The following is a 24835-nucleotide window of genomic DNA, read 5'->3' on the forward strand; positions in this document are numbered from 1 at the left end:
TAACAAGAATAATTCAGAGGTTCTTGAAGAAAAATAGAACTCCTCCGAGGAAATCTTTCAAAAAGTTTTCCAAGAAAGATTCAGGTAAAAACGACACTTTAATTTGTTATAAATGCAATAAACCTGGTCATATCAAGCCAGATTGTCCTCTGCTAAAGAAAGATCGAAACAAGGGCAAGAAAGCAATGAAAGCTACATGGGATGATGATTCAAGTAGCTCAGATAGTGAAGCAAGCAATGAAGAATCAGCAAATCTTTGTCTTATGGCTAAAGATGACATTGAGGTAACAAATCTTGATAATATTGAAAATCCTTCATATGAAGAATTGCAAAATGTTTTAGAAGAGATTTATGAGGAATTTGAAAAATTGAGTATCAAGTATACTGCTTTGAAAAAGAAAAATTCTTCTTTAACAAACGAAATTGAAATTTTAAGAAAAGAAAGTATCATTTTGAAAGATGAAAATCTTGAATTGAATAAGAAGAAAACCGATTTAGAAAATATTGTTGAAAACTTTACGAATAGAAAAAGAAATTTTGAAAAACTTCTTGGTAGTCAAAGATGTGTTTTTGACAAGGCAGGTTTGGGATATATGCCAAAACAAAAATACAAACCTTATAAAAATTTCTTTGATAATCATTCTACCTCAAAAACTAATATTCAAAATTCTTTTCATAAAAATAATTTTGTCAAAAAAGGATATAATCATTCAAGTTTTTCATATATGTCACATACTATTTGTAATTTTTGTAATAGAAATGGTCATAATTATCATACTTGTCCTATTAGAAGAAATCATACAATGACTATTAGGGCCATATGGGTACCTAAAAATCTTATTTCTTCTAATACTAATAAATAAATGATCCAAAGAACTTGGGTACCAAGAAAAATCATTTGAATTGTTTTTATTAGTATGCATGAAGTCATCCACAAGCAAAAATAAGTGGTTTTTAGATAGTGGATGTTCAAGACACATGACGGGAGACAAGACTAAGTTCTTTGATCTTAGATCTAAAGAAGAAGGACACGTGACATTTGGAGACAACTCGAAAGGGAAGATCGTGGGAATAGGTAAAATTGGTAATGAATCTTCTCTCATAATTGAAGATGTTCTACTTGTTGAAGGTTTAAAACATAATCTTTTGAGCATAAGTCAATTATGTGATAAAGGATTTACAGTTACTTTTAAAATGGATAAATGCATTATTTTGAATGATCATGATTGTAATATTTGTTTTATTGCTTTTAGAAACAATAATGTTTATACAATTGATTTTGAAGAAATTACCTCACAAGATGCTATTTGTCTGTCAGCTCAAAATGAAACTAGTTGGTTATGGCATAGAAGATTAGGTCATGCCAATATGGAACTTATTTCCAAACTTTCAAAAAATGATCTTGTGAGAGGTTTACCAAAAACATATTTTCTTAAAGACAAAATTTGTGATGCATGTCAATTTGGTAAACAAACAAAAACTTCTTTTAAAACTAAGAAACATATTTCCACTACTAGACCATTGCAACTGATACACATGGATCTTTTTGTACCAAATAGAGTTGCAAGTCTAGGTGGAAAATATTATGCATTTGTTATTGTTGATGATTTCTCTAGATATACTTGGGTCATCTTTCTTGCTCATAAAGATGAGGCACATAATGCCTTTACCAAGTTATGCAAGAGAATTCAAAATGTAAAGGGCTATACTATTTCAAGTATCCGAAGTGATAGGGGAAAAGAGTTTGTTAATAAAAATATTGAAACATTTTGTGATGAAAACGGTTTTGTACATAATTTTTCTGCTCCTCGAACTCCTCAACAAAATGGGGTAGTAGAGAGGAAAAATAGATCTCTTCAAGAAATGGCAAGAACAATGCTCAATGAGAATAACTTGCCTAGTTATTTTTGGGCTGAAGCGGTAAGTACTGCATGTTATGTTATAAATAGAGTTATGCTAAGGTCTAAGTTAGATAAAACCCCCTATGAGCTTTGGAATGAGAAAAAGCCCAACATTGGTTACTTTCATGTATTTGGATGCAAATGTTTTATTTTGAATGACAGGGATAATTTAGGCAAGTTTGATGCAAAATCTGATGAAGGTATCTTTCTCGGGTATTCTACTAATAGTAAAGCTTATAGAGTATTCAACAAAAAGACTTTAACTGTGCAAGAATCTATGCATGTAGTATTTAATAAATCTAATTCTCCACTCTCCAAGAAATCTATTGATGAAGAAACAGAAGGTATAAATAACACAGAAAATCCTAATCTCAACAAAGAGAAAACAATAGAGGAAGTTCAACATGGAGCCATCAGGAAAGATCATCAAAATTTAATACAAGATGCAACCAAACAGTGGAAATTTGTGAAAGATCATCCAGTGGAACAAATTTTGGGAGAACCTTCACAAGGTGTAAGTACTCGATCATCTCTTAGAAATATTTGCAATCATACTGCTTTTCTATCTCAAATTGAACCCAAAAATATTAATGACGCACTTCTTGATGAATCTTGGATTCTAGCTATGCAAGAAGAGTTGAATCAATTTGAAAGAAATGATGTTTGGACACTTGTTCCTAGAACCAAAAATCATACTATTATTGGAACAAAATGGGTTTTTAGAAACAAGAAAGATGAGTCCGGAGTCATTACTAGAAATAAGGCTCGACTTGTAGCCCAAGGTTTTAATCAAGAAGAAGGAATCGATTATGATGAGACATATGCACCTGTCGCAAGATTAGAAGCTATTCAAATGCTACTTGCATATGCTTGTTATAAAGATTTCAAACTTTTTCAAATGGATGTTAAAAGTGCTTTCTTAAATGGTTTTATAAATGAAGAGGTATATGTTGAGCAACCTCCAGGTTTTGAAAATCATATTTCCCCAAATCATGTTTTCAAACTCACAAAAGCACTATATGGACTTAAACAAGCTCCTAGAGCTTGGTACGAGAGACTCAGTGGTTTGTTGATTGAAAAAGGTTTTTCAAGAGGAAAAATCGACACAACTCTTTTCATTAAATATGAAAATGATGATATTCTTTTGATTCAGATTTATGTTGATGATATAATATTCGGTGCTACTAATGAAAATATGTGTCAAGTTTTTGCTAAGACTATGCAGGAAGAATTTGAGATGAGCATGATGGGTGAACTTACATTCTTTCTCGGATTGCAAATTAAGCAAGCAAAAAATGGAACATTCATCAATTAATCAAAATATATTAAGGAATTACTGAAAAAGTTTGGGATGGAAAATGCTAAGGAAATTGGAACACCAATGAGCCCATCAACTAAACTTGATAAAGATGAATCCGGTAAGCCAGTTGACTCGAAGATATATCGAGGTATGATTGGTAGCTTATTATATTTAACAGCCAGTAGACCAGATATTATGTTTAGTGTGTGCTTATGTGCACGCTTTCAATCATCTCCAAAAGAATCACATTTAATTGCAGTTAAGCGCATTCTTAGATATCTTAGTGGTACAATTAACCTAGGGTTATGGTACCCTAAGCACACATCTTTCGATCTAATCAGCTACACAGATGCAGATTATACTGGCTGTAAAATAGATCGAAAAAGCACTAGTGGAGCATGCCATTTCTTAGGTCATGCACTAGTTTCCTGGTTCAGTAAAAAACAAAATTCTGTTGCACTATCTACTGCTGAGGCAGAATATGTTGCTGCGGGTAGTTGTTGTGCTCAAGTTCTCTACATGAAGCAACAACTTGAAGATTTTAAGCTCAAGTATAATCACATTCCAATCAAATGTGATAATACAAGTGCTATAAATCTTTCAAAGAACCCAATACAACATTCTAGAACTAAGCATATTGAAATAATATATCATTTTCTTCGAGATCATATGCAGAAAGGCGATATAGTACTAGAATTCACAAACACACACGATCAGTTAGCAGATATTTTCACAAAGCCTTTACCAGAAGATAGATTATGTATGATCAGAAGAGAACTAGGTATGATGCATGCTATGAATATCTCTTAAAAGATAGACTAGAGTCAATAAAAATAAAGATAGATTTTTTAAATACTTTTACATAAACTTGAGATTCTTAGCCTCATGTTTGAGACGCTCATTCTCTTCATACAATATCATGTCATTCTTATCCATGGGAACCGGCAAGCGGAATGAAGAATCTAATAAAGATTTCAACTGTTTATTCTTCTGCCGAATGATTCCTTCCCTTGTGTGAGACTCTTGAACAATTCGTTGAAGTACAACAATTTGTTCTTTGAGCTTTTCAACTTCATGATTTTTGGCTTGTAGCCGCTGAGAAAAAGCAACAATAGAGGAAGAGTAGCGAGTCCCAAGACTCACCAAGTCATAAATAGCATCAGAATCTGACTTATTAGTCAGATTATTATTTTCTTGCTGCAACATGGCACCAATGGCAGCTGCAGAAAGGACAGGAGGTTGAGATGCAGAATGCCTCATGGATGGATCTAGAGAAATGTTAGAAGAATGAGCCATTGAGAAAAGAATAAAAGGCTTAAAATGAGAATGCTGAAGGAATGCAGATGAGTTATAGAGATGAGATGAAACTTGATGCGGATTGAATGAACTTCAGGACTGATTTTATAGAGATAGCATAAAGAATAAGACAAACCATTTTCTCTTCAAATCTTATTTAGTCAAAAGAAATACAAGATATGCTGGACACACATTGTCAAAAGTTTTCTTACTAAGCCAGCGAGATTAACAGTAGATTGTCCCTATTTTTCTAGTAAACGATGAACCTCTGTTGTTATCTGCCGATGTTGACCTTGTATCTGAACCCTTTCTCGTTCCAGCTCCTCTATTCGTGGTTGCAGATCATGAGCATACCAATCTGTAAATTTTTTCAACTCTTGGTTTTCTTGCTTTAGCCTTTTATTCTCACTATCCTTATTAGCAAGCTTCTGTCGTAACTCAAATATTTGCATGTTAAGATGATCAATCTCACTCACCCTAGCCATTAACCTCCGAGACATGATGGTAACAGAGGCAGCATATTGACTACTGAGCATTCTTGATTCTGCAATAATCTCAGAATCAGCCTAACTAGAAAAACGGTTCACTGCTCCTATCATGGTATTGACGGCCTCAGGAGAGAAGATTGATGATTGATGCGTCAAGGGTTCCTGATTCAAGTCTGGAACATTAGTGGAAGAGAATTGCTCAGCCATTCTATCGTTGTGGAAAAACAGAACTCAGGTCAAGAAGCGATTATTTTTTTGACATCCGATAGATGAAAATGATCATTTTTTATAGAAACTCGGAGCCTTCAATCCCGTTTGTCAACAACATCAGGCGATTGTTTAATCTTCAGCCGTATTAAATTCATAGAGTTAGGCCTCGAGGCTTTACAGCACTTGTCGGGTCACGGACGGCTCCGTTTTTCAACTATCTATAGTGTCTACTAACGCACCGTTTTCTTCAGTCTATTTACTTATTGCGGATCCTTTTTAATGATGCCAAAAGGGGGAGAAGTGTTAGACTAGAACATTAACACTGTTTAAATTGTTAAACTTGTTATATATGCTTGGAATTATATTTATACTTTTGCTTGAAAAACTAACGCACATTCTCAGGGGGAGCTTAAGTATTAATACAGGTTTCAGGTTCTATCAAGTATTTGTCATCATCAAAAAGGGGGAGATTGTTGAACCCAAGATTTCAAGTTTTGTGTAATTATATATTTACACATGGATTTTGATGATAACAAATGAATTCAAAGAATAAAGAAGTCTCAAGCTCAAGTTGTCTACACAATGGAGTCAAGCACATCAAGGAAACAAGCATGAGCAAGAAGGGAACAAGTTCACATTAAAATTATAGAGTAATGTTGTAAATCTCTTCAAAATTCGAAATTAGGATTAATGCTCAAAATTAATATTTTATCATAAAGCATTAAAATACATTTTTCACATGTGCATGAATATTTTTTAAAATTAAATTTGAAAATATTAAAGATGATTGATTGTCATCTTTCACATGTGCATGTTTTATTTGAATATTTTCAAAAGTGATTGATGTTTTTTTAGACTTATACAAAAAGTAAAAGATTAGGTTGGAATTTTTTGAAAATGAAAGTGTGCTCATTTTGTCATATGCCAAAAGTAAAAGATTAGATTTGATTTTTTTTTGAAAAAGTGAATGATGTTGTCTTTGACAATTGAAAAAGAAGAACCTTTTATTTGAATTCTTTGAAAAAGTGAATGATGTTGTCTTTGACAATTGAAAAAGAAGAACCTTTTATTTGAATTTTTTGAAAAAGTGAATGATGTTGTCTTTGACATGTGAATCTTTTTAAATTTGAATATGAAGTCTCATATGCCTATAAATAGATCATTTGAGAGCTTCACATTTACAACACCAAGAGCATACAACATTCATTCAAAACTTTCATTCTTTCTTCTCTAAGCATTGAGCCTTAATCCTTGTTCATTTTGAGAGATATAGTTTGCGCTGTATTGTTCTTATTTCACTCATTGAGGAGTGTTTTCTGATAACCTACCCACTATCAGCTCTTGTATCAGAAAAAGGGTGTTTATAACCCTTGTGTGTGTAGAAAGTATTCTACACGGGGAATAGTTAAATCACCACATGTAAGGTGATTGCAAGTGTAGAGGGTGTTCTACACGAATCCTTTGTAGCGGTATTGTTCAAAGGTGTAATAGGTTTCTATCTCCACCTGAAGGAGGTTGAATAGTGAATTTGGGAATCCTCAAGGGGTAGCTTGAGGCGAGGACGTAGGCAGTGGGGCCGAACCTCGTTAACATACTGAGTTTGCTTCTCTTTTACCCTTACTCTTTATATTTATTGTTATTTCATATTTTGTTTATATTTTATATTATATATTTGATTTATAATTGTTATTTTTTTTTAATACAACTCAATTCACCCCCCCTCTTGTGTTAGTCATCTGGGCAACACCAAATACATAGACAAAAGGGAAACAAATGCCATAATCCAAAAAGAGACCACATGTCACTCTTTCAGCGAGGCCGATCCCTCAGACTCAACGTCTTCATCAATATCAAAATCTACGATTCCATAAAATTGAACCACAAGATGTCGAATACAATGAGATTGTGAATCTCAGTAAGTAATCACCCAAACAAACTAAGAGATAAAAATACATTAATGCATGTAACAAATATGCGTACACATGAGGAAACACGAATGTGACCCAAAACCCTCATTTTTCTCGAAAATGATTATTTTCCAACACCTGCCAAAAATCTCATTTGACCTGAAATATATTTGTCATTTTCCAAGAAAATGGCCCAAACAATGGTGTTCGTATCCATTAAATCATAAACCGTCATTTTTCCAGAGAATGGCCTAACATATCATTTATCAATCGCTATAGGCGGGAATCAAAGGTTGGACTACCACCATCTCTACTTACCACCATCCCTACTGTGTGCACCATAAGCAGGACTACCACCATCTTTACCATGTGTACCGTAGATGAGAATCATAGGCAGGACTACCACCATCTCTGTTTACTACCATCCCTACCACTAACACCGTAGACGGGAATCACAGGTAGAACTCTACCACCATCCCTACAGCATGCATCATAGGCGAGAATCACAGGTGGGACTACTACCATCCCTACAGCTTGCACTCTAGGAGGGAATCATAGGTGGGACTATCACCATCCTTACTGCGTGCACAGTACGTGAGAATCGCAAGTGGGACTCTACCACCGTTCCTGTTTACCACCATCTCTACAGTTCCTTTTTCTGCCCTTTCAATCCATTCAATCTATTCATTTCAAACATACTCAAAAATCATCTCTCACATGAAAACCCAATTTTCATTCACGACACATGAACATGCATGAAATGATGCAATAAATGCCATAATGCCAAACACAACATAAATGCACGCAAGCATAATTCAATTAAATAAATAACCCATCCTTACATTCAACCGACCCTCATACTCCTCAGACTCAATGTCCGGTACAACCAACCAGACTGCAAAAAATTTGTTGGTGCAAAAATATATTTAAATCTCATAAAATTCTTTGAAAAATTACTTACAATGCTAAAAAAACAAAACTCTAAAAGATCAAGTACACAAGCACCCAGTTATCATCACCAACAAACTCGATTTTAGAGATTGAAAAAGGGGCTCAAAACAAGGAAATTTGAAGGGAAATTTTGAAGAAGAAAATGGGCTGATTTACAAGATAAATACTAGAAGATAAAGGGCTGAACAATGGTGTTCACAGCAAAAGAAAAATAACTACATAAAACCAAGATGGAGCTCACGGCTTGGACCAAAACAATGGCACGGTGAGGCCAACAAAACATCGCATGGTTTGGGGAGAAAAAAAAGCCAGAAATGCAAAGGGCTTCTCACAAGCATAAATGCGAAAATGCCAAGGGAAAAATAGAGAGAGAAACGGGCATGGAGGCTCATGGTTTTGGACCTGCAGAATCAACAAGAATAGATAAAAAAAATAAATAAAACTAAAGAGAAGAAAGGAACACACAGTCAGCAGTAGAAGATGGGAAAAACCAAAAAAGAAAAAGAATTGCTTACCAAGAGAAGAAGAGAAGCATTCTGCACAAGAGGAGAGAAGAAGAAAATAAAACAAATGAAGAAGAAGAGAAGGAGGAGGCGTGCGGCAAGAGAAGGAAAAGAAAAAGAATAAAAGCCCTAAGGGCTAAAAGGCCAAAATGCACCGTTTGAGGCGAAAAGAGAGGGCTGGCTAAAATGCAAATGGGCTAGGCTTCAAGAGGCTACACGGCTGGCCCAAAATAGAATTTGAAACCCACTAAAACAAGCCCACCCATAAATAAAGGGTCCAATAAATTAAAAAGGGTACAATAAAATAAATACAAGACAATTAAAACACTACAACTAAATATTAATAAAATAAAATAATTAAACCCAACAATTAAATAATTTAAAGTAAAGAGCAATTTAAAAATAAAGGAATAATTAATATCAAGAAAGCACATCAAAATAAATTTCACAACTTAGAAATCACAAAATAATACAACGAGAAACACGTTAAATTTTTTTTTTTCTTATAAGAGAAAATGCTTCATTAATCAACTGGTAAATATTCGAGATACATCATTTAAAACAGAAACTTTGACCACCATGGGTCCATCTTCTAGCCAAACTTTCTCATAAGCTTCCTTTATGGCTTCCTTAGCTGCTATGTGAGCAGCATGATTAGTAGACCTGTATGCAAAGGATAACCTCCAAGTCGAATGAATCTCCAGCAACTGTTGTAGATCCTCTGTCTCTTGACCATGCCAAGAATTATCTTCATTTTTCAAATTGATTGCATCAATGACTGCTTTGGCATCCCCTTTGAAGATAACTTGGTTCATACCCATCTCAATACACATTTCCATGGCCCTTTGCAGGACTGCTCTTTCTGCTTGGGCAGCTGAGAAAACCTGTTCTTTTGGGGCTGTTAAACACGCTTGAAGGCTCCCTTCACTATCTCTCATTATGATTCCCAACCCCATTCTGTTCAAAATCTTGTCATACGTTGCATCAAAATTTACTTTCAAAAAAGGCCACTCAGGTGGCTGCCAAGACTTATTAGAAGTTGTTGTTGTTGTCCTCCCTTCTAGTCTATTCCTACTCTGCTGATTAATCTCCCTTAGCATTGCAATATCAGCTTGAGCCATAGCTGTGATAGTTTCTGGACTCTTAAACTGGTCTTGAAAGATGTAGACATTTCTTCTACCCCATAGATGGTAGCATAGGACTGCAACCATTTGTAGATCTTCTTTATTTAATCTAGCTGTCATCTCTTCCCATCGTTGCTGGAAATCAGAGAAAGAGCTGTTCCATTTTTTGAGCTTGCTATTATCACCTCCCCACACATCCTTTGCTGCCGGACAGGCCCAAAGGGTATGCAGTGAGGTTTCAACCTCTCTTGTACAGATTAGACAAAGGTTGCTATCCACAATTTTCCTTTTGTATAGTTTGTCTTTTGTTGGAAGGATATTAGAAAGGCTTCTCCATATGAACATTCTAACCTTGCCCGAGACTTCTAGTTGCCAGAGTTCCTTCCATATCCCTTTGTTCCCCCCTCCTGAAGAAGATTTGCCCATACTTCTGCGTGACAGTTTTTTATCCATGAAATAGGCACTTTTAACAGAGAAGATGCCTTTTGTAGACCCTGCCCAAATCCTTTTATCTCTTGCCCTTCTCTTGCTAATGGGAATTGAGCATATAAGCTTTGCTTCCTCTTCATTGAAAATGGCCTTCACTAGATTTTCCTTCCAAGATCAAGTATCTACATTAATTAAGGCATCCACTTTGCAATCTGGATCTAAAGCATTGATGTGGGTCTGAACATGAAAGGTTACTGGTCTAGGCAGCCATTTTTCCTTCTAGATTTTTATTTCTCTCCCATTTCCCACCCTCCATACTAACCCTTCCCTCACCAGACCCATACTTGACCATAGGCTTCTCCATATGTACGAGGGAGATCCTTTTAACTCTGCCTCCATCACATCACAATGCTGAAAGTATTTCTGTTTGAAGACCCTCAAGACTAAGGACAGTGGTTCTTTTATCATTCTCCATAGTTGCTTTGCTAAGAGAACCACTAATAATATTAAATAAAATAATCATTCAATTAAAATATATGATAATACAGGGTATCACAGTATCTTTTTACATGAATCAAACCTCTATTTATACACATATATTGATAGCTAACTAACATAACTGACTTGTACACATGTAATTTTACTGACTTGTATCATTTTGACTTATAATTTAATACTCCCCCTCAAGATGGGTGTTATTGGAGTGTAAATGTTAATAATACCCATCTTGAAAAGAATATTAGAGAAGAGATTGTTGCCAAGAGGCTTACTCAAAATATCTGCCAGCTAAGGAAACATGTAATGTTTTCATAGTGCCTACCAATAGTTTTTCCCTAACAATATGACAATCAATGTCAATATGTTTTGTACGTTCATGAAAAATTGAATTGGTTGCTATGTGCATGGCAGCCTCATTGGCACAAAAGAGCACAGTTGGCTTGGATTGTGGTGCAAATAAATCTTTGAGCAACTGTTGCAGCCAAGTAATTTCACATGTTGTTGTTGCCATAGCATGGTATTCAGTCTCTGCTTGTGATGCCCCAAAATTTCAAGTACGGACACATGGAAATCGATGGGGGATGATAACAACACGGGTCATACACTCCAATGACAAGTGCTAAGTGTATGCACATGCAACACGTGTAAGACAAAAGATGCAGCGAATTGTTAAATACAAATTCACTTAAACTAAAGCGTTTTAAAAAGCAACCCAAAAGCGGGAAACAAATCCCATTCCATGAGAAAGTGATTCCCGATCACTCCTCCGGCGGAGCCACATCCTCAAGCTCTGTATCCTCATCTACAACAAAATCTACTGCACCAAGAAATGGTACCGTAGGTAAGTAATAGACCAAACAATAATTTAAAGTCAAACAATAAACTAATTTAAATTAAAGAGCAATTTAAATGCAAAACAATAATTAATATTAAGAGAGCACATCAAAATAAATTTCACAATTAAAAAAATCATAAAATAAATCCAACGAGAAATCTGATAAATTTAAAACAAGAGAATCAATATTAAAATTCATTAAATAAATCCTTTAGTTAAAATACACTAAAATACTGGGTACCACACTGCTGTAGACCTAGATGCTGTATTTTGCTTCTTGGATTTCCATGAAATGAGGGACTGTCCAAGAAATACACAAAACCCAGTAATGGACTTTCTAGTGTCTCTGCATGCAACCCAATCTGCATCACAAAATGCCTTCAATTATAGATCATTTGTTGATGGGAAGAATAACACTTGACTAGGGTTGCTTTTGATGAATCTTAGGACATGATGAGCAGCTGCCAAATGAATTTCAGTGGGATTTGCAACATACTGACTTAATATTTGAACAGAAAATGATAAGTCAGGTCTTGTAATGGTTAAGTACAAAAGTCTACCCACTAATCTCCTTTAATAAATAGGATCTGAGAGAGGCTTTCCTTTTGTTTTTTGGATAATCTCAAGTTCTGGTCCATAGGAAATGAGGCTGGTTTACAAGCCAAATACCCTAAATCAGACAATATCTCAAGAGCATACTTCCTTTGTGAAACTGTAATGCCTTTTGTGGAACGAGCAATCTCAAGACCTTTCAAAGGTCCAAGGTCTTTGAGCTTAAATTGAGAATGAAGATATTTCTTTAAATTAGCTACAACATCATCCTCATTATTGGTCATGATGATATCATCTACATAAATAGTAATGCAATGAAATAGTTATTTTTTTGTCGAGTGAATAAAGTGTGATCAGCTGAAGATTGGATAAAACCATGGGCTAACAAAGCAGAGGAAAAATTTGAGAACCACTGTCTTGATGCCTGCTTAAGGTCATACAAAGACTTATTTAGTTTGCACACAAATAGAGAGCTAGTGGAAGTAGCTTGAGTAGAAGGCAGAAACTCCCCCTGAGCAGATGATCCCTTTGAATTGCAGTGAAAGCCAAGAGGTAGAGACATGTACACCTCCTCTTCTAAGTCTTCAAGTAAAAATGCATTGTTGACATCCAGTTGATGCAAAGACCAGTTCTTGGGTGCAATTATGGCTAACAAAACTCGTACAGTGACTAACTTGGCAACTGGTGAAAATGTTTCCAAGTAGTCCAATCCTTCCTACTGTGTATAGCCCTTAGCAACTAATCGGGTTTTTTATCTTTCCCTAGAACCATTTGAGTTATATTTAATCTTGTAAACCCATTTACATCCAACAGCTTGCTTGTTGGGAGGTAAGTGAGTTATAGTCCAAGTTTTATTATCTTTCAAGGCTTTAATTTCATTAGCCAGGGCATCACACCAATGAGTATGTTGAATGGCTTGTCTAAAAGATGTTGGTTCTTTTTTAGAAGAAACGGAAAGTGTGAATGCTTCATGAGAACAAGAAAGATTAGAATATGATTAAAAAAGAAGAAATTGGATGTTGAGTACCTGAGATAGAACCTTTACTCAAAGAATCAGATGATGAAGTGGCCTCTGCAATATTAGTTAAGTTACAATGATAATCTGCACGATAGGATGGCTTTTTGTGAACTATTGTGGATTTTCTAATTTTAGGTTGTGGAGTAGCAAAATTGGGATTTTGCTGAGAAGTAGTTGGAACTGAATTATTTATGGGTTCATTTATGGAGTTGGAAAGAGTATCAATAGGAACTGAAAGAATATTTTGAGTAATTTGAGTTATTGGAGATGTGAATGTATCAATAGGAATGAGATCATATGTTTGAGGAACTGGTATGACTACTGACTGAGTGGAAAGATCATGACCACTTTTGAATGGAAATATAGATTCTCAAAAAACATCTCTATAGATTCTCAAAAACATCTCTGGATAAGAAGATGACATTGGTTTCTAAATCATAGAGTTTGTATCCCTTGGTACCATATGGATATCCAAGGAAAACACAAGGATGAGCTTGCGGTGCAAATTTAGAACGATTATGAGATAAAGTGGAAGCAAAGAAGAGACAAGCAAATACTCTTAGATGAGAATAATTTGGTGTTTTTGAGAATAATATCTCATATGGTGTTTTATTAGATAGCAAAGGAGAGGGTGTTCTATCGATTAAGTAAGCTCCTATGAGAACACATTCACTCCGAAAAACAAGAGGTAAATTGGCATGAAATCTAAGAGATTTTACCACATTTAAGAGATGTTGGTTTAAGGTGCAGCAACACACATTTGTTGATGTAAGACTCTTTTAGAAGAATAAAAATCTGGCATATCAAACTTAGCCCCTCTATCAGACCTTATAGTTTTGATATGAATATCAAATTGTGTCTCTATGAGCTTAAAAAATGACTGAACTAGAGAGCGAGTGTCAGATTTATTTTTCATTAGATATACCCAAGTACAACATGAATGATCATCCACAATTATAAGAAAATATCTAAAACTAGTAATTGACTCAACAGAGAAGCAGCCCCAATGTCACAGTGTATTGAATTGAAAATTTTATTTCTAATGAAATGATAAGTATTGAATGGAAATCTTTTATGTTTTGCCAATTGACAGATATTACAATTGAAATTTGAAGGAGTATGTATATCAGGCAACAGCTTTTGTAGTGTTTGAATCTTATTGAGAGAAGGATGGCCTAGCCTAAAATGCCAGAGGTCAAAAGAAGAAAGATTTATAGCATAAGGAAGATTTACAGCAGAAAATACACTAGAACTCATAACAGATGCTTGCAACAGATATAGTCCAGCTATTTGTTTAGCCACTCCAATCGTCTTCCATGAGTGTAGGTCATGTATGAAGGAAAAATGAGAAAGAAACATAAAACAAGAAGAATTTTCTATGAGTCTTTTGACTAAAATGAGGTTAAAAGAAAAAGATTGAACATATAGAACATTATGAAGAACTAATGAATCTGATAGTTGTACAGTTCCAACATGTGTGACAGGAACACATGTTCCATTTGGCAATTTTACTGATGTGTTTATAACATAGTTAATTGTAGTGAGATGTGAAATAGATCTGACCATGTGATCAGTAACACCACTATCAATTATACAGGAATTGGATTGCTTAGAAATAAAATCAGGTGAATTAATCATACTTAATAAACTCAAAGAGTTTGAAACAGAAGATGAGTTGCTCATAGCATTCATCGCTATAGGTTGAGGTGTTTGTGAAGAGGATTGTAGAAAGGAAAGAAGTTGTTGACACTGTTCTTTGGTGAAAGGAAAATGGGGAGTGGAATATGTGGAAGAACAATCTGGATCAGTGGAAGATAATGAAACTTGATGCACAGAGGATATTTTGCTTCTTGGTTTCTGACGATATCCAGGTGGATATCCATGTAACTTGTAGCATCTATCAACTATATGCCTACTGAGACCACAATGAGTACAAAGTGGCTTAGAACGTTGCTTCTGATAGTTCTTGATCATTGATCCTGGAACATTAACATTCTTGCTTAACAAAACAGTAGTTTCAATCATCAAAGATGATCCCACCACCTTTCTTTGCTTTTCTTCTTATAAGGTAAGAGATAAAACTCTATCAATGGATGGCATTGGATCCATGAGCAGAATTTGTCCTCGAATATGTGTGTAAGAAAACAAGGTATAGAGTAGCCTTTGGAAAAAAAAAAAGAAAAAGAAGCAAAGGAAGGTGAGAAGGGGAAAACTCTTGAATTTCTCATTGTTTCTTTATCAAAAGTTTGTAAATGGCAGGGGAAGTGGGTATACCCATTACTTCCAAGTGTAATGGTTGTGACCGAGGAGGTTATGAAGATTTAAATCATGTTCTTGCTGCAGGTGATGTGGCTTCTGAGATTTGGAAGAGGTTTTCTCTTATCTTGAAAATTCCTTATGATCCAAATAGGCGATGGTTTGAATTGGTGTTAATGTGGTTTAGACGGGTGACTACCAAGTCCCAAGTGGGTAATATTTTGGGCCTTATTCCTTCTATTATTATTTGGAAATTGTGGCAATGCAGGTGCAAGGCACGGATGGAAGGTAAAACCATATTGACAGAAGAGATTTGGAGGTCTATTTGTTTGTAGCTAAGAAAAGTACAAAATTCCTTAACAAAAATTACAAAGATTGGTGTTACTGATGAGGAGAGGTTAAGGGACTTGAACATACCGGTTTTATCTATTAAAAAGGTGCAAGCTAAATTGGTTTGTTTGGAAAAGCCAAAAAATGGAAGATTTAAATTGAATATAGATGGGTGCAGTCTTGGTAATCTAGGAAGTTCAGGTGCAGGGGGTATTATTCAGTATTTGAATGTTGTCATTTTCGTGCTATCTTGGGGTGGGTTCTAATAACCATGCTGAATTGAAAGCATTGTTAATAGGGTTGAAATATTGTCGAGCATTGGGTCTACATCAAGTGGACATTGAGTCTGATTCTTTGATTTGTGTATCTTGTGTTTAGAAGAAGCATTGTGGAGTTTGGTATTTGGAAGATTATTGGGAGGAGGCTATGAGACTGTATGAAGGTGGGGATTTTGCTATTCACCATGTTTATAGAGAAGGAAATGCACCGGCTGATTTTTTAGCTAAAATGGGAGCTCAAGGCTCTACCTTGGTTTGGCGGTCTTTGTTACATGTTTCAAAATTTCTTAAAGGTTTGATTCGTATGGATAAATTGTCCTTGCCTTATGTTAGAGGGAGTTATATTGTTTAGAGGTCTTTAATTTGTTTTATTGTTTATAGGTGTGTCTTTGTTGGTAGGGAGATTTATTTTAGGCATGTATTGTTTTGGCTTTCTTGTTTGGTTTTTATGTTTTTATGGTATTCCTCCGTCGGAAGTGATGGTTTTTCTTAATAAATTTGGGAATGGGTCACTTTTGGACATGTGGCCCTAACTCTTCATAAAAGAAAAAAAAAATGGCAGAGGAAGCGGAGGTGTGAAATAGTGGGCCGTCAGAAAGTGTCAAAAGTTTGTTTGTAAATTAATGTACAGTATTGAGATATATAGATGAGTTAAAAACTTACATTTGAGCGTTTGGATGTACAGCTAAAACAAGCCATATAATTTCAAGAGTTTTGCTACATACAAACACAGTTGCGCACTAATCTGTGTACCAATACTGATTTATTCATACTTAAAATTTAAATTAACATTATTTTTAATAAAATCTACTTTTTGACCAATCACATCACATTAGTGTACAGATTAATATATAATTGTACTTGCAACTATATTTTTCCTAATTTGAATGAGATGCTTTGTATATATCTTTGTATTCAAACCGGTCCTTAGTCTCTAAATTTTAATTAAATTTTGAATTTTTTATTACTTACCTTTTCAACTTTCGCCAAAGTGACTATTACGTCACTATCATGTTAGTCACATCAGGCCAATGCCAATAAATGGTTGACAAGTCTGCATTACAAAATATAATTTGTAAGACAGAAAATCAAAAGGTAAATGTTTTAACATTATTTCTAGTTGTATAATATTATTTTCCTGAAGCTTAAACCTACCTTGAAACAATATTATTGGCTTGGGGAGATCGAAACGATGTTGGAACAACTACTTTAATGTGATAAATTTTTAATGCTCTCATGTCTACAGGTAATTAATTAGTAGGTGTTAGATTTGGACGTTTGTTTTAGACAGAATGACTTTAGATCAAAACTGTGTAAATGGGCACAAGTTGGCTTACCAAGTGTATTTGTGTTGCAAGTTTGGGCTTGAAGAAGATAAAAGAAGTTTAGAGATTGACAAAGAGCTTTCTGAAAGACATAAGAAGCCCTCGCTTTGCCTGTGTATCATATTTACTATGTAGAGTCTTACAAAGGTTACAAGTCTAGGTGCACTTTTATGGTAATATTTGGCACAACATACATAAAGGTTACCATATTTGGGAGGCTGATGTTGGATGTTGAGTTTTTAATAAAGGAAAAATCTAGTTGCAAGTATAATTGTGGACTAATATGTACACCAATCTAATATGATTGGTCAAAAAGTAGATTTTATTGAAAACAATACTAATTTAAATTTTAAATATGAATGAATCAGTATTGGTATGCAGATTAGTATGCGACTTTGCTTGTATGTAGTAAAACTCTTTATAAAAAGAGTCGTGTAGCCCGACAAAATGTCTAAGAAGCTTTTTTAATTTAATTTTTATACATTTTTTATACTTATAAATATTAAAAAGACTCACAACATCATTAAAAAAACATTTCCTTTATTATTAAATAAAGAGAAAAAACCTATCAGGACCACTGTCAAGACTCATTATCGGTGAGTTTAGCATTTTCCTTATAAAAAAACAGCACAGAAAACAAAGACGTTACAAGAAATAGCTCCATAAGAACAGCACTGCCAGTAATGTGGAGTAATAAACAAGGTCTTAGTACAATAAGCTGGAAATTACTACTAATCTATTAAGTGATCCGATGCATACGATGGATCCTTACCGTTATGAAAATCTACTAGACATTGTGGGATTTTGATTAAGAGTATATGCTTCCTAAGTTATGGAGCCATTGGTTTTGAGAACCGCTTTCTGCTTGGCTACTGAGAATTCTCATATGAGAATTTTGAGTTTTAAGATTCAATATTAAAATATTATATTTTAATATTATTATTATTTTGGGATTTGAAAAAGTTAAATTGTTTAATATATTTTGTTTAGGGATTTGGAAAAGTTGTAATGATGAGATGAGAATTTTGTGTTTGAGATAAAAAATTCAAATGGCCAAACAGTACCGATCTCCCATCTTTTAAAGTTTTGTAGTTTTAATCTTATGTCTCTTATGATACTTTCTGCAAGTCGCTTTTGATTTTCTTCTGGGTCCTTTAAAGCTAATATGGTTCTCTGAGAATTTCCTTCTATTATGATATTTTTTAGGTGTTTGGATTGAGGTTCATGTACTCCTATGAATGCTGCCATAGCTTCTCCTTGATTTGGATTGCAGCTCCCTGAGTGCTCAGCTATTATGAAAACAATTTTGCAACTGTGTGATCTGCATATGGCAGCAGAGGTGCTGCCATTTGGTTTAACTGCTACATCAAATGCAATTGAAATGATTTCTGGAGGGGACCATCTGTTCTTGTTATGAAGTTCTTTCCATTCCCAAGCATTACAATGATCCCTGTATGAATGGCTAACTCTTGTATCAAATTGATCTATTGATAGATTTGCATACTGCAAATTTAATATAATGTCTCTCTTTTTTTTTTTCTTTTTTTTTTTTCTATATAAATTCAGCATGCAACGTCAGCCTCCCTCAGATAGTAGCTTTTTGTATGTTGTGCCAATACTTGCCGTAAAAGTGTCCTTAGGTTTTGTTTGGATACACAAATCTCTCAAACCATCTCATCTCAATATCAAAACATCATTTAGACGCAAAAATTTTTCAATTCCAAGTTTTCAACTTTTTTATGTAATCATTACAACATTTTCAAATTTTTAAATAAAACACTTCAACTGGAAGGCCCTGGCAACTTCGATCAGTCCTCAACTGAAGAACTCTTGAACTTTTGCAAATGCTTCCACTGGAAGGCCCTCCTCCTCAAAGCTTGAGATATCACCCGCTACTGTAGAAGCAGCGGCATCCATCTCAGAGAAGGGAATCTTCAGCCGAATGATAACCAAGGTATTACTTTCATGTTAAGAAAGACGCCAAAAAAAAGGCTATGCCTAAACAAATCTAGCATGTGAGATACCTCTGCTCTGAAGTCCTTCGGAAATTGATCCTTAGCATTCCACAATATGTCAATTTCATCCTGGTTTAGGATCAATATATTAGACCTAATAAAAGCAGTATATATTAAACATTACTCGGAGCATCATCTCTTCACGTGCTATTTCATCATTCAAGCAAACACACTCCACCACAACATCACCTTGAATATGGCAATTGATGTCTATTTTAACTAGTTCGCATTCTCCCTGAAACACAATTCTAAGGTAAACAAACAGTCACATGTACAAAGATTAGAGCAAATTGTCGATTCGCCTAACATGAAAAAATAAATCCAAACAAAGTTTGCATCCAGTGAGCTTCCACAGCAGATTAAAGCATAGAAAGAAAGGTATCAATAGCTGGATACAAATCAATTCAATTATATTTGTGTGTTATTTGGTGTTATTTGATCAAGTGTCTAGTCCAGGTAATCTTTAGGAGACTCAACAATACAATGAAGCTCCCAAAACACTGACCCCACCATATTATAACCCCTTGGGTTTATCCTAATTGGTCGTGATATACCATCCAAATCCATCTTGGATTTCAAGTCAGGAACAGAAAGCCATGTTAAACTTTGACCACACCCTTGTGATTGCTGAAGTCCCAAATTAAAGAGATATGCCAACCTAGATTGACCAGTGTAATTGCTTTTGATAATGTAAAGGGTTCCCTTTATAACATTAATTAAAGAAAAGATGAACTCCTGTTTTCTTAGAATATTTCCACGAGATTACTGATCACAGTGACATAAATGGTTGTGCCAGAGGCTTGATATTCTGTCCAGTTTTTAGGCTATTGAACCTGATTCTAAAATATTCTGTCCAAAACAGAATATTGTTTTTGGAGAGAGAGAGAGAGAGAGAGAGAGATGCATTTTGTTTTTGGAGGTATAGTGGAAGATGACATTATGATCACCAAAACAATTATAACACAACCTGCTCAAGGCAAATTAAAGACATGACCTACATCCCGTATTCGTCAACTGAAGAGTTGACATAAGATAACCATACGAATGTAATAATATAACTATACTTGTCCCTTTAACTACTGAAACTTTGAGTTCTAAGAAAAGAAAGAACTTTTGCGCTGAAAGTTTGACATATCTATGCAGAAACTTTAGGTCAAACCATTGTCGGTTCATATCAGTTGTAAGCGTTTAGCACACATCACCACTATTATTGTTCTAATCATATTTCAAATGTTAAGTTTGAGCCCAACTGTCCTGGAACTCTTTTATTGAAAAGAATCTGTAGTTCAACCAACCAATTGGCATCAATGGTCTCTTGACGAAATGGCCCCTCCTTCCCTTATAAGGTCAGAGGGTAAGGTCACATAGGTTTATTTACCTACTGAGAAAAAAAAAAGAGAGATTCTAAAATCAAGTGACACATGTCATAAAACCTGTTACTCTCGGTATCAGTTTGTACTACTTAATACAAAAAAAATTTCATTTACAAGGACGAGAAGTTAGAAAAAGAAAACCTAGGAATAAGAAACTAAGACTGCCCTATATAAAATGGAATGCAGAACATGTTCATTTATCTGAGCAACTATAGTTTCGATAAAGATTTGTACAGTTGAGCTCTGTACTACTTGAAGCTTAGGCTAAATTAAACCTTCATTCCAATTACCCGGAGAAGTACATGTTTGAAGTGCCATCAAACTTACCACTAAGTCATGCAATGATACTTTCACCTTTGAAAGCATGATTTCACAGTTATATGCCCGCCGGTGGTCAATCTGCAGAAGTGATAGCATTACATGAACTCTAGATATTGATCTGCTATTCATAAAAACTGTAATTTGGCCAAACAAGATAAATGTGATAAGAAGGTGACGCTAATAAGAACAAAAATACATTACATCTCTGTACTGCAAAGCCTCCCCCATCGGCCATCACAGAGGCAACTGCTAGCACCCAGTCACTGACCAAACCTCTCAACCAAACCGGCTTAACATAGTCCTTTTCGACGGATTCTTCATACACTTGAGGTGGTGAATCGGAAAGGAAGGTTGCGCTTGTAGGGGGAGGGAGCTCATAAGAACACCAAAAAAAAAAAAACCAAAAGATCATAAAGATGGAACTCTAGGACCTGCAACTTGCTGAGAATGAGGAGGAGGTGGCGGTGGAGGATGTCCTGCTCTAACAGCTATCTGTTCCTTCAAAGAAGGTGTTGGAGGAAGTCGCGGTATTGGAGGCGGTGGAGGATTTGGAGGAGGCAGCCTAATTGATGAAGTAACTGCAGGAGCTGAAGGAGGATTAAACCTTGAACTTATGGCTGGAATTGCAGGACCAGCAGTTTGCACAGTATGAGGCGTTGGAGGCGGAAGCAGAGGCAGCATAGCTCTAACAGCTAGATTCTCGAGGAGGTGCTCAAGGAGGCAGCAGTGTTGGAGGTGGTGGAGGAGTTGGAGAATGAAAAATTTTCGTAGAAACATCAGTTGAGGAAGGCTGTGGGGGTGGAGGAGGAGGTGGAGGTGGAGGTGGAGGTGTAGGGGGTGAAACCAAAACAATTTTGGCATCTAGAGACTCAGATGTGTGTGAAACAGACAAGGTTAGATCTGTGATGACTGGAGAAATAGCTGGCGGATGGGTGGTTTCTGCACTTTCAGATAAGGTGTGATAATGCAGCTGACGTTCTATGCCAGACGTTTGGGCTACAGATGCATCTTCCACAGATATACAGGAGACTATTGTTGACTGAGAAGATTGAGGCATCCCTTGGCAACTGATGTCAGATTTTCTGGGTAGTTGAGGCGGAATCTGAACGTCAGGAGCCTCAGCTGCCTTTCTACTCAGATAAGTACCAGGAGATTGCTTAGGTGAGGACATGGACATGGACTGAATCTCCGGGGACAAAGACAAGGAGCCCTTAGCCTTACTTTCCAAGACTCTGGGCTTCTTTTTCTTCAAAAGCTTTGTAGGAATTGTCTCCTGCAATAGACCACTAGTTACCACACTCTCATGAGAACCACTTTCCAACAGTTCGTGGACAAAATTTGATGCACTCGTGTTGGAGCACATTTAGTGACGCATCGGCCTTGGCATCTAAACAGTCCGCATAACTGAAGAACTCTTGAACTTTTGCAAATGCTTCCACTGGATTGGAAACTTTTTCCACAACTTAATTAGACAAAATAATCCTACTTAGTAGTGGCTATATATTATAACTTTGTTCTATTCGTTGAACTAGAAAAAATTTGTATTCTTCTTCTGCAACCATTATGCAATGAGATACTGATTTAGTCCTCTAAACACAAAATTGGGTTGCCATTTGAACTTTCTAGTATATAATTTAGATAACCACTAAAAAATACTGCCTCGACTTAGATTTTTGCTCCTTTCTACTCTGCTTGGTTCCTCGGAATGTAGAGGCAAAGGAGGGAATGAACTATAAATTTTTGGGATTTTTTTATTTTTTTATTTTTATAATTTCAAACAAAAGATTTAGGATTTTCTGAATGTAATTCACTGATTCCTATGCCCAGTAAAACACTTGGAATTCAAAAAACATACGCAGATGGTGAAACATCCTACTCTTCCTATTCACAATTTTCCATTTATCCCTTGCAACTTGGAAACATTTTCATCATTTCCCTCAACTTTTTTTTAACAAAGAAATAAAACAGATAAGGAACGTACCGTAGACTCGCTCAGAGATCTCAAGAAGCCCATCGGGCGGCTTCCGAAAAAAGAACTTGAGCAGCAACGCCATCTCAGTCGTCCAACGACACCTCCAATTGCAGCTCTATATTTTTTTTTTTTTAAAAGAAATCATCTGATTTAATATTGTTGAGTTTGGCTTGATTTCCTGCTGAAAATGTGTTTTTTGGGGCTTGGCTTGACTGTGGCTCGACCGTGGCTCGAGCTAAGGTTCCGCTCGACCTCCGCTCGACAGTCCGCTCGAGCGAACTCATCCAGAGAGTTCCACTCGACCTCCGCTAGACTGTCCGCTCGAGCGAATTCATCCAGAGAGTTTCGCTCGACCTCCGCTCGACTGTCCGCTCGAGCGAGAATGCAACCCTAACGTGCGCTCGACACTTCGCTCGACGTCCGCTCGAGAGAATGTTCTGATTAGCACCTTGTCCTATAAATACATCATTTTCTCTTCATTTTGAGGTGTGTTCAGCAGCCAAGAAAGAGAGAGTTTTGAGAATCCTTTTGTATACAATCCTAAGAGTCCATTGAGTGTATTGGGGCTTTAGGATTGAGGATTTTGTGATCAATACTCTTGTACTCTATTTTTTTTTGTTCATAGTGAAATCATTGAAACCGACCCCGACAGTGGACGTAGGCTCACATTGAGCTGAACCACTTAAATCTTGGTATTCTTTGTGTGATTGTTGTTTATTTTGTTGCTTCCGCTATTATTTACTTCAACTTAGCCTTTGTTTGTTCGGTCCATTCCCAACAAACTGGTATCAGAGCATGTCAAGCTCTTTGCAAAGTCTTGAGGAATGGCTATGGCAAAGTTTGAAGTGGAGAAATTCAACGGTCAAAACAGCTTTAGCTTATGGCGCATCAAGATGAAGGTTTTGTTACGACAACAAGGCTTGTCGAAAGCTTTGGAAGGGAAGGTATCCGAGGGTTCTCCTGCACCGTCAAGAGAAGAAGATGAGAAGGCACATAGTGTCATTTTGTTGTCACTATCGGATGGAGTTTTGAGGGAGGTTGCCGATGAGGAGACCGCCTTCGGTCTTTGGTCCAAGCTTGAGAGCTTGTATATGAAAAAGTCGCTCACCAACCGTTTGTATTTGAAGCAACGGTTATACACGCTCAAAATGAAGGAAGGTACTCCTATCTCTGAACACTTAGATGAATTTAATAAGATTATCATGGATTTGAGGAATATCGATATTAAGCTTGATGATGAGGATCAAGCATTAATTGTGTTGTGTTCGTTGCCGGTATCATTTGAAAATTTTGTAAACTCGATGTTGTATGGTAGAGACACCATCTCTTTGGTAGATGTAAAATCTGCTTTGAACTCTAAGGAGTTGAGAACAAAATTGGGTGTACAAGGCACGGATAATCAAGCCAGTGGTTTGTTTGTTAAGGGTTCATCTAGCAGGGGTAGATCACATGAGAGAAGTTCAGAGAAGAATAGGAGTAAATCCAGGGGCAGTTCACAGTCGAAATTTAACAAGAAAAATGTTAAATGTCATTACTGCCATAAATTTGGTCATTACAAAAATGAGTGTTCTAAATTGAAAAATAGAAAGGAAGGCACTAGTTCCTCTAATGCTGTTAGCGTTGCTAATGAAAAGTCTAACGGCGTAGATATTGTTCTAGCAATTAGTGGCTCAAACAGTCGCTATGGTGACAAGTGGGTCATGGACTCAGCTTGTTCTTTTCATATGTGTCCCAAGAGGGACTGGTTCACTACCTATGAGTCAGTCAACGGTGGCTCCGTTTTGATGGGAAATGATATGGTGTGTAAAATTGTTGGGATTGGTTCAGTTAGGATTAAGATGTTTGATGGGATTGTCAGGACATTGTCTAATGTTCGACACATCCCAGATTTGAAGAAAAATCTTATTTCCTTGGGCACTCTTGATTCTTTAGGTTTCTGGTACACCGGTGAAG

At 35.9% G+C, this 24835-nt stretch overlaps 2 protein-coding genes across 2 annotated transcripts; both read right to left on the reverse strand.

Annotated features, from left to right (window-relative positions):
• Positions 1-9083: 9083 nt before the first annotated feature.
• On the reverse strand, positions 9084-12278 carry LOC122297026. Its single transcript, XM_043106813.1, has 3 exons — positions 12101-12278; positions 11677-11804; positions 9084-10274 (listed from the first exon to the last, which is right to left on the reverse strand). The coding sequence occupies exons 1-3, from the start codon at positions 12276-12278 to the stop codon at positions 9084-9086; spliced, it is 1497 nt and encodes a 498-aa protein (XP_042962747.1).
• A 6542-nt stretch (positions 12279-18820) lies between these two features.
• LOC122295457 (formin-like protein 6) lies at positions 18821-22992 on the reverse strand. The gene is made up of 4 exons (XM_043104495.1): positions 22892-22992; positions 20917-20988; positions 19226-19285; positions 18821-19118 (listed from the first exon to the last, which is right to left on the reverse strand). Exons 1-4 carry the CDS (start codon positions 22922-22924, stop codon positions 19017-19019), a joined length of 267 nt encoding a protein of 88 aa, XP_042960429.1. The 5' UTR covers positions 22925-22992; the 3' UTR covers positions 18821-19016.
• Between the last annotated feature and the right edge of the window lie 1843 nt (positions 22993-24835).

The sequence above is a fragment of the Carya illinoinensis genome, chromosome 15 (assembly GCF_018687715.1).
Source record: "Carya illinoinensis cultivar Pawnee chromosome 15, C.illinoinensisPawnee_v1, whole genome shotgun sequence".
Taxonomy (NCBI): domain Eukaryota; kingdom Viridiplantae; phylum Streptophyta; class Magnoliopsida; order Fagales; family Juglandaceae; genus Carya; species Carya illinoinensis.

What these genes read in the sequence shown, in the direction of transcription:
- LOC122295457 (XM_043104495.1), bottom strand. Translation starts at nt 22,924, where the DNA reads ATGGGCTTCTTGAGATCTCTGAGCGAGTCTACG. An exon ending in GATCTCTGAGCGAGTCTACG is followed by an intron (nt 20,989 to 22,891) that starts GTACGTTCCTTA and finishes TCACTTCTGCAG; the next exon opens with ATTGACCACCGGCGGGCATA. An exon ending in CGAAGGACTTCAGAGCAGAG is followed by an intron (nt 19,119 to 19,225) that starts GTATCTCACATG and finishes CCCTTCTCTGAG; the next exon opens with ATGGATGCCGCTGCTTCTAC.
- LOC122297026 (XM_043106813.1), bottom strand. Translation starts at nt 12,278, where the DNA reads ATGACCAATAATGAGGATGATGTTGTAGCTAATTTAAAGAAATATCTT. An exon ending in TGATTTAGGGTATTTGGCTT is followed by an intron (nt 11,805 to 12,100) that starts GTAAACCAGCCT and finishes TTTGTGATGCAG; the next exon opens with ATTGGGTTGCATGCAGAGAC. An exon ending in CTACAGCAGTGTGGTACCCA is followed by an intron (nt 10,275 to 11,676) that starts GTATTTTAGTGT and finishes TGATCTTGGAAG; the next exon opens with GAAAATCTAGTGAAGGCCAT.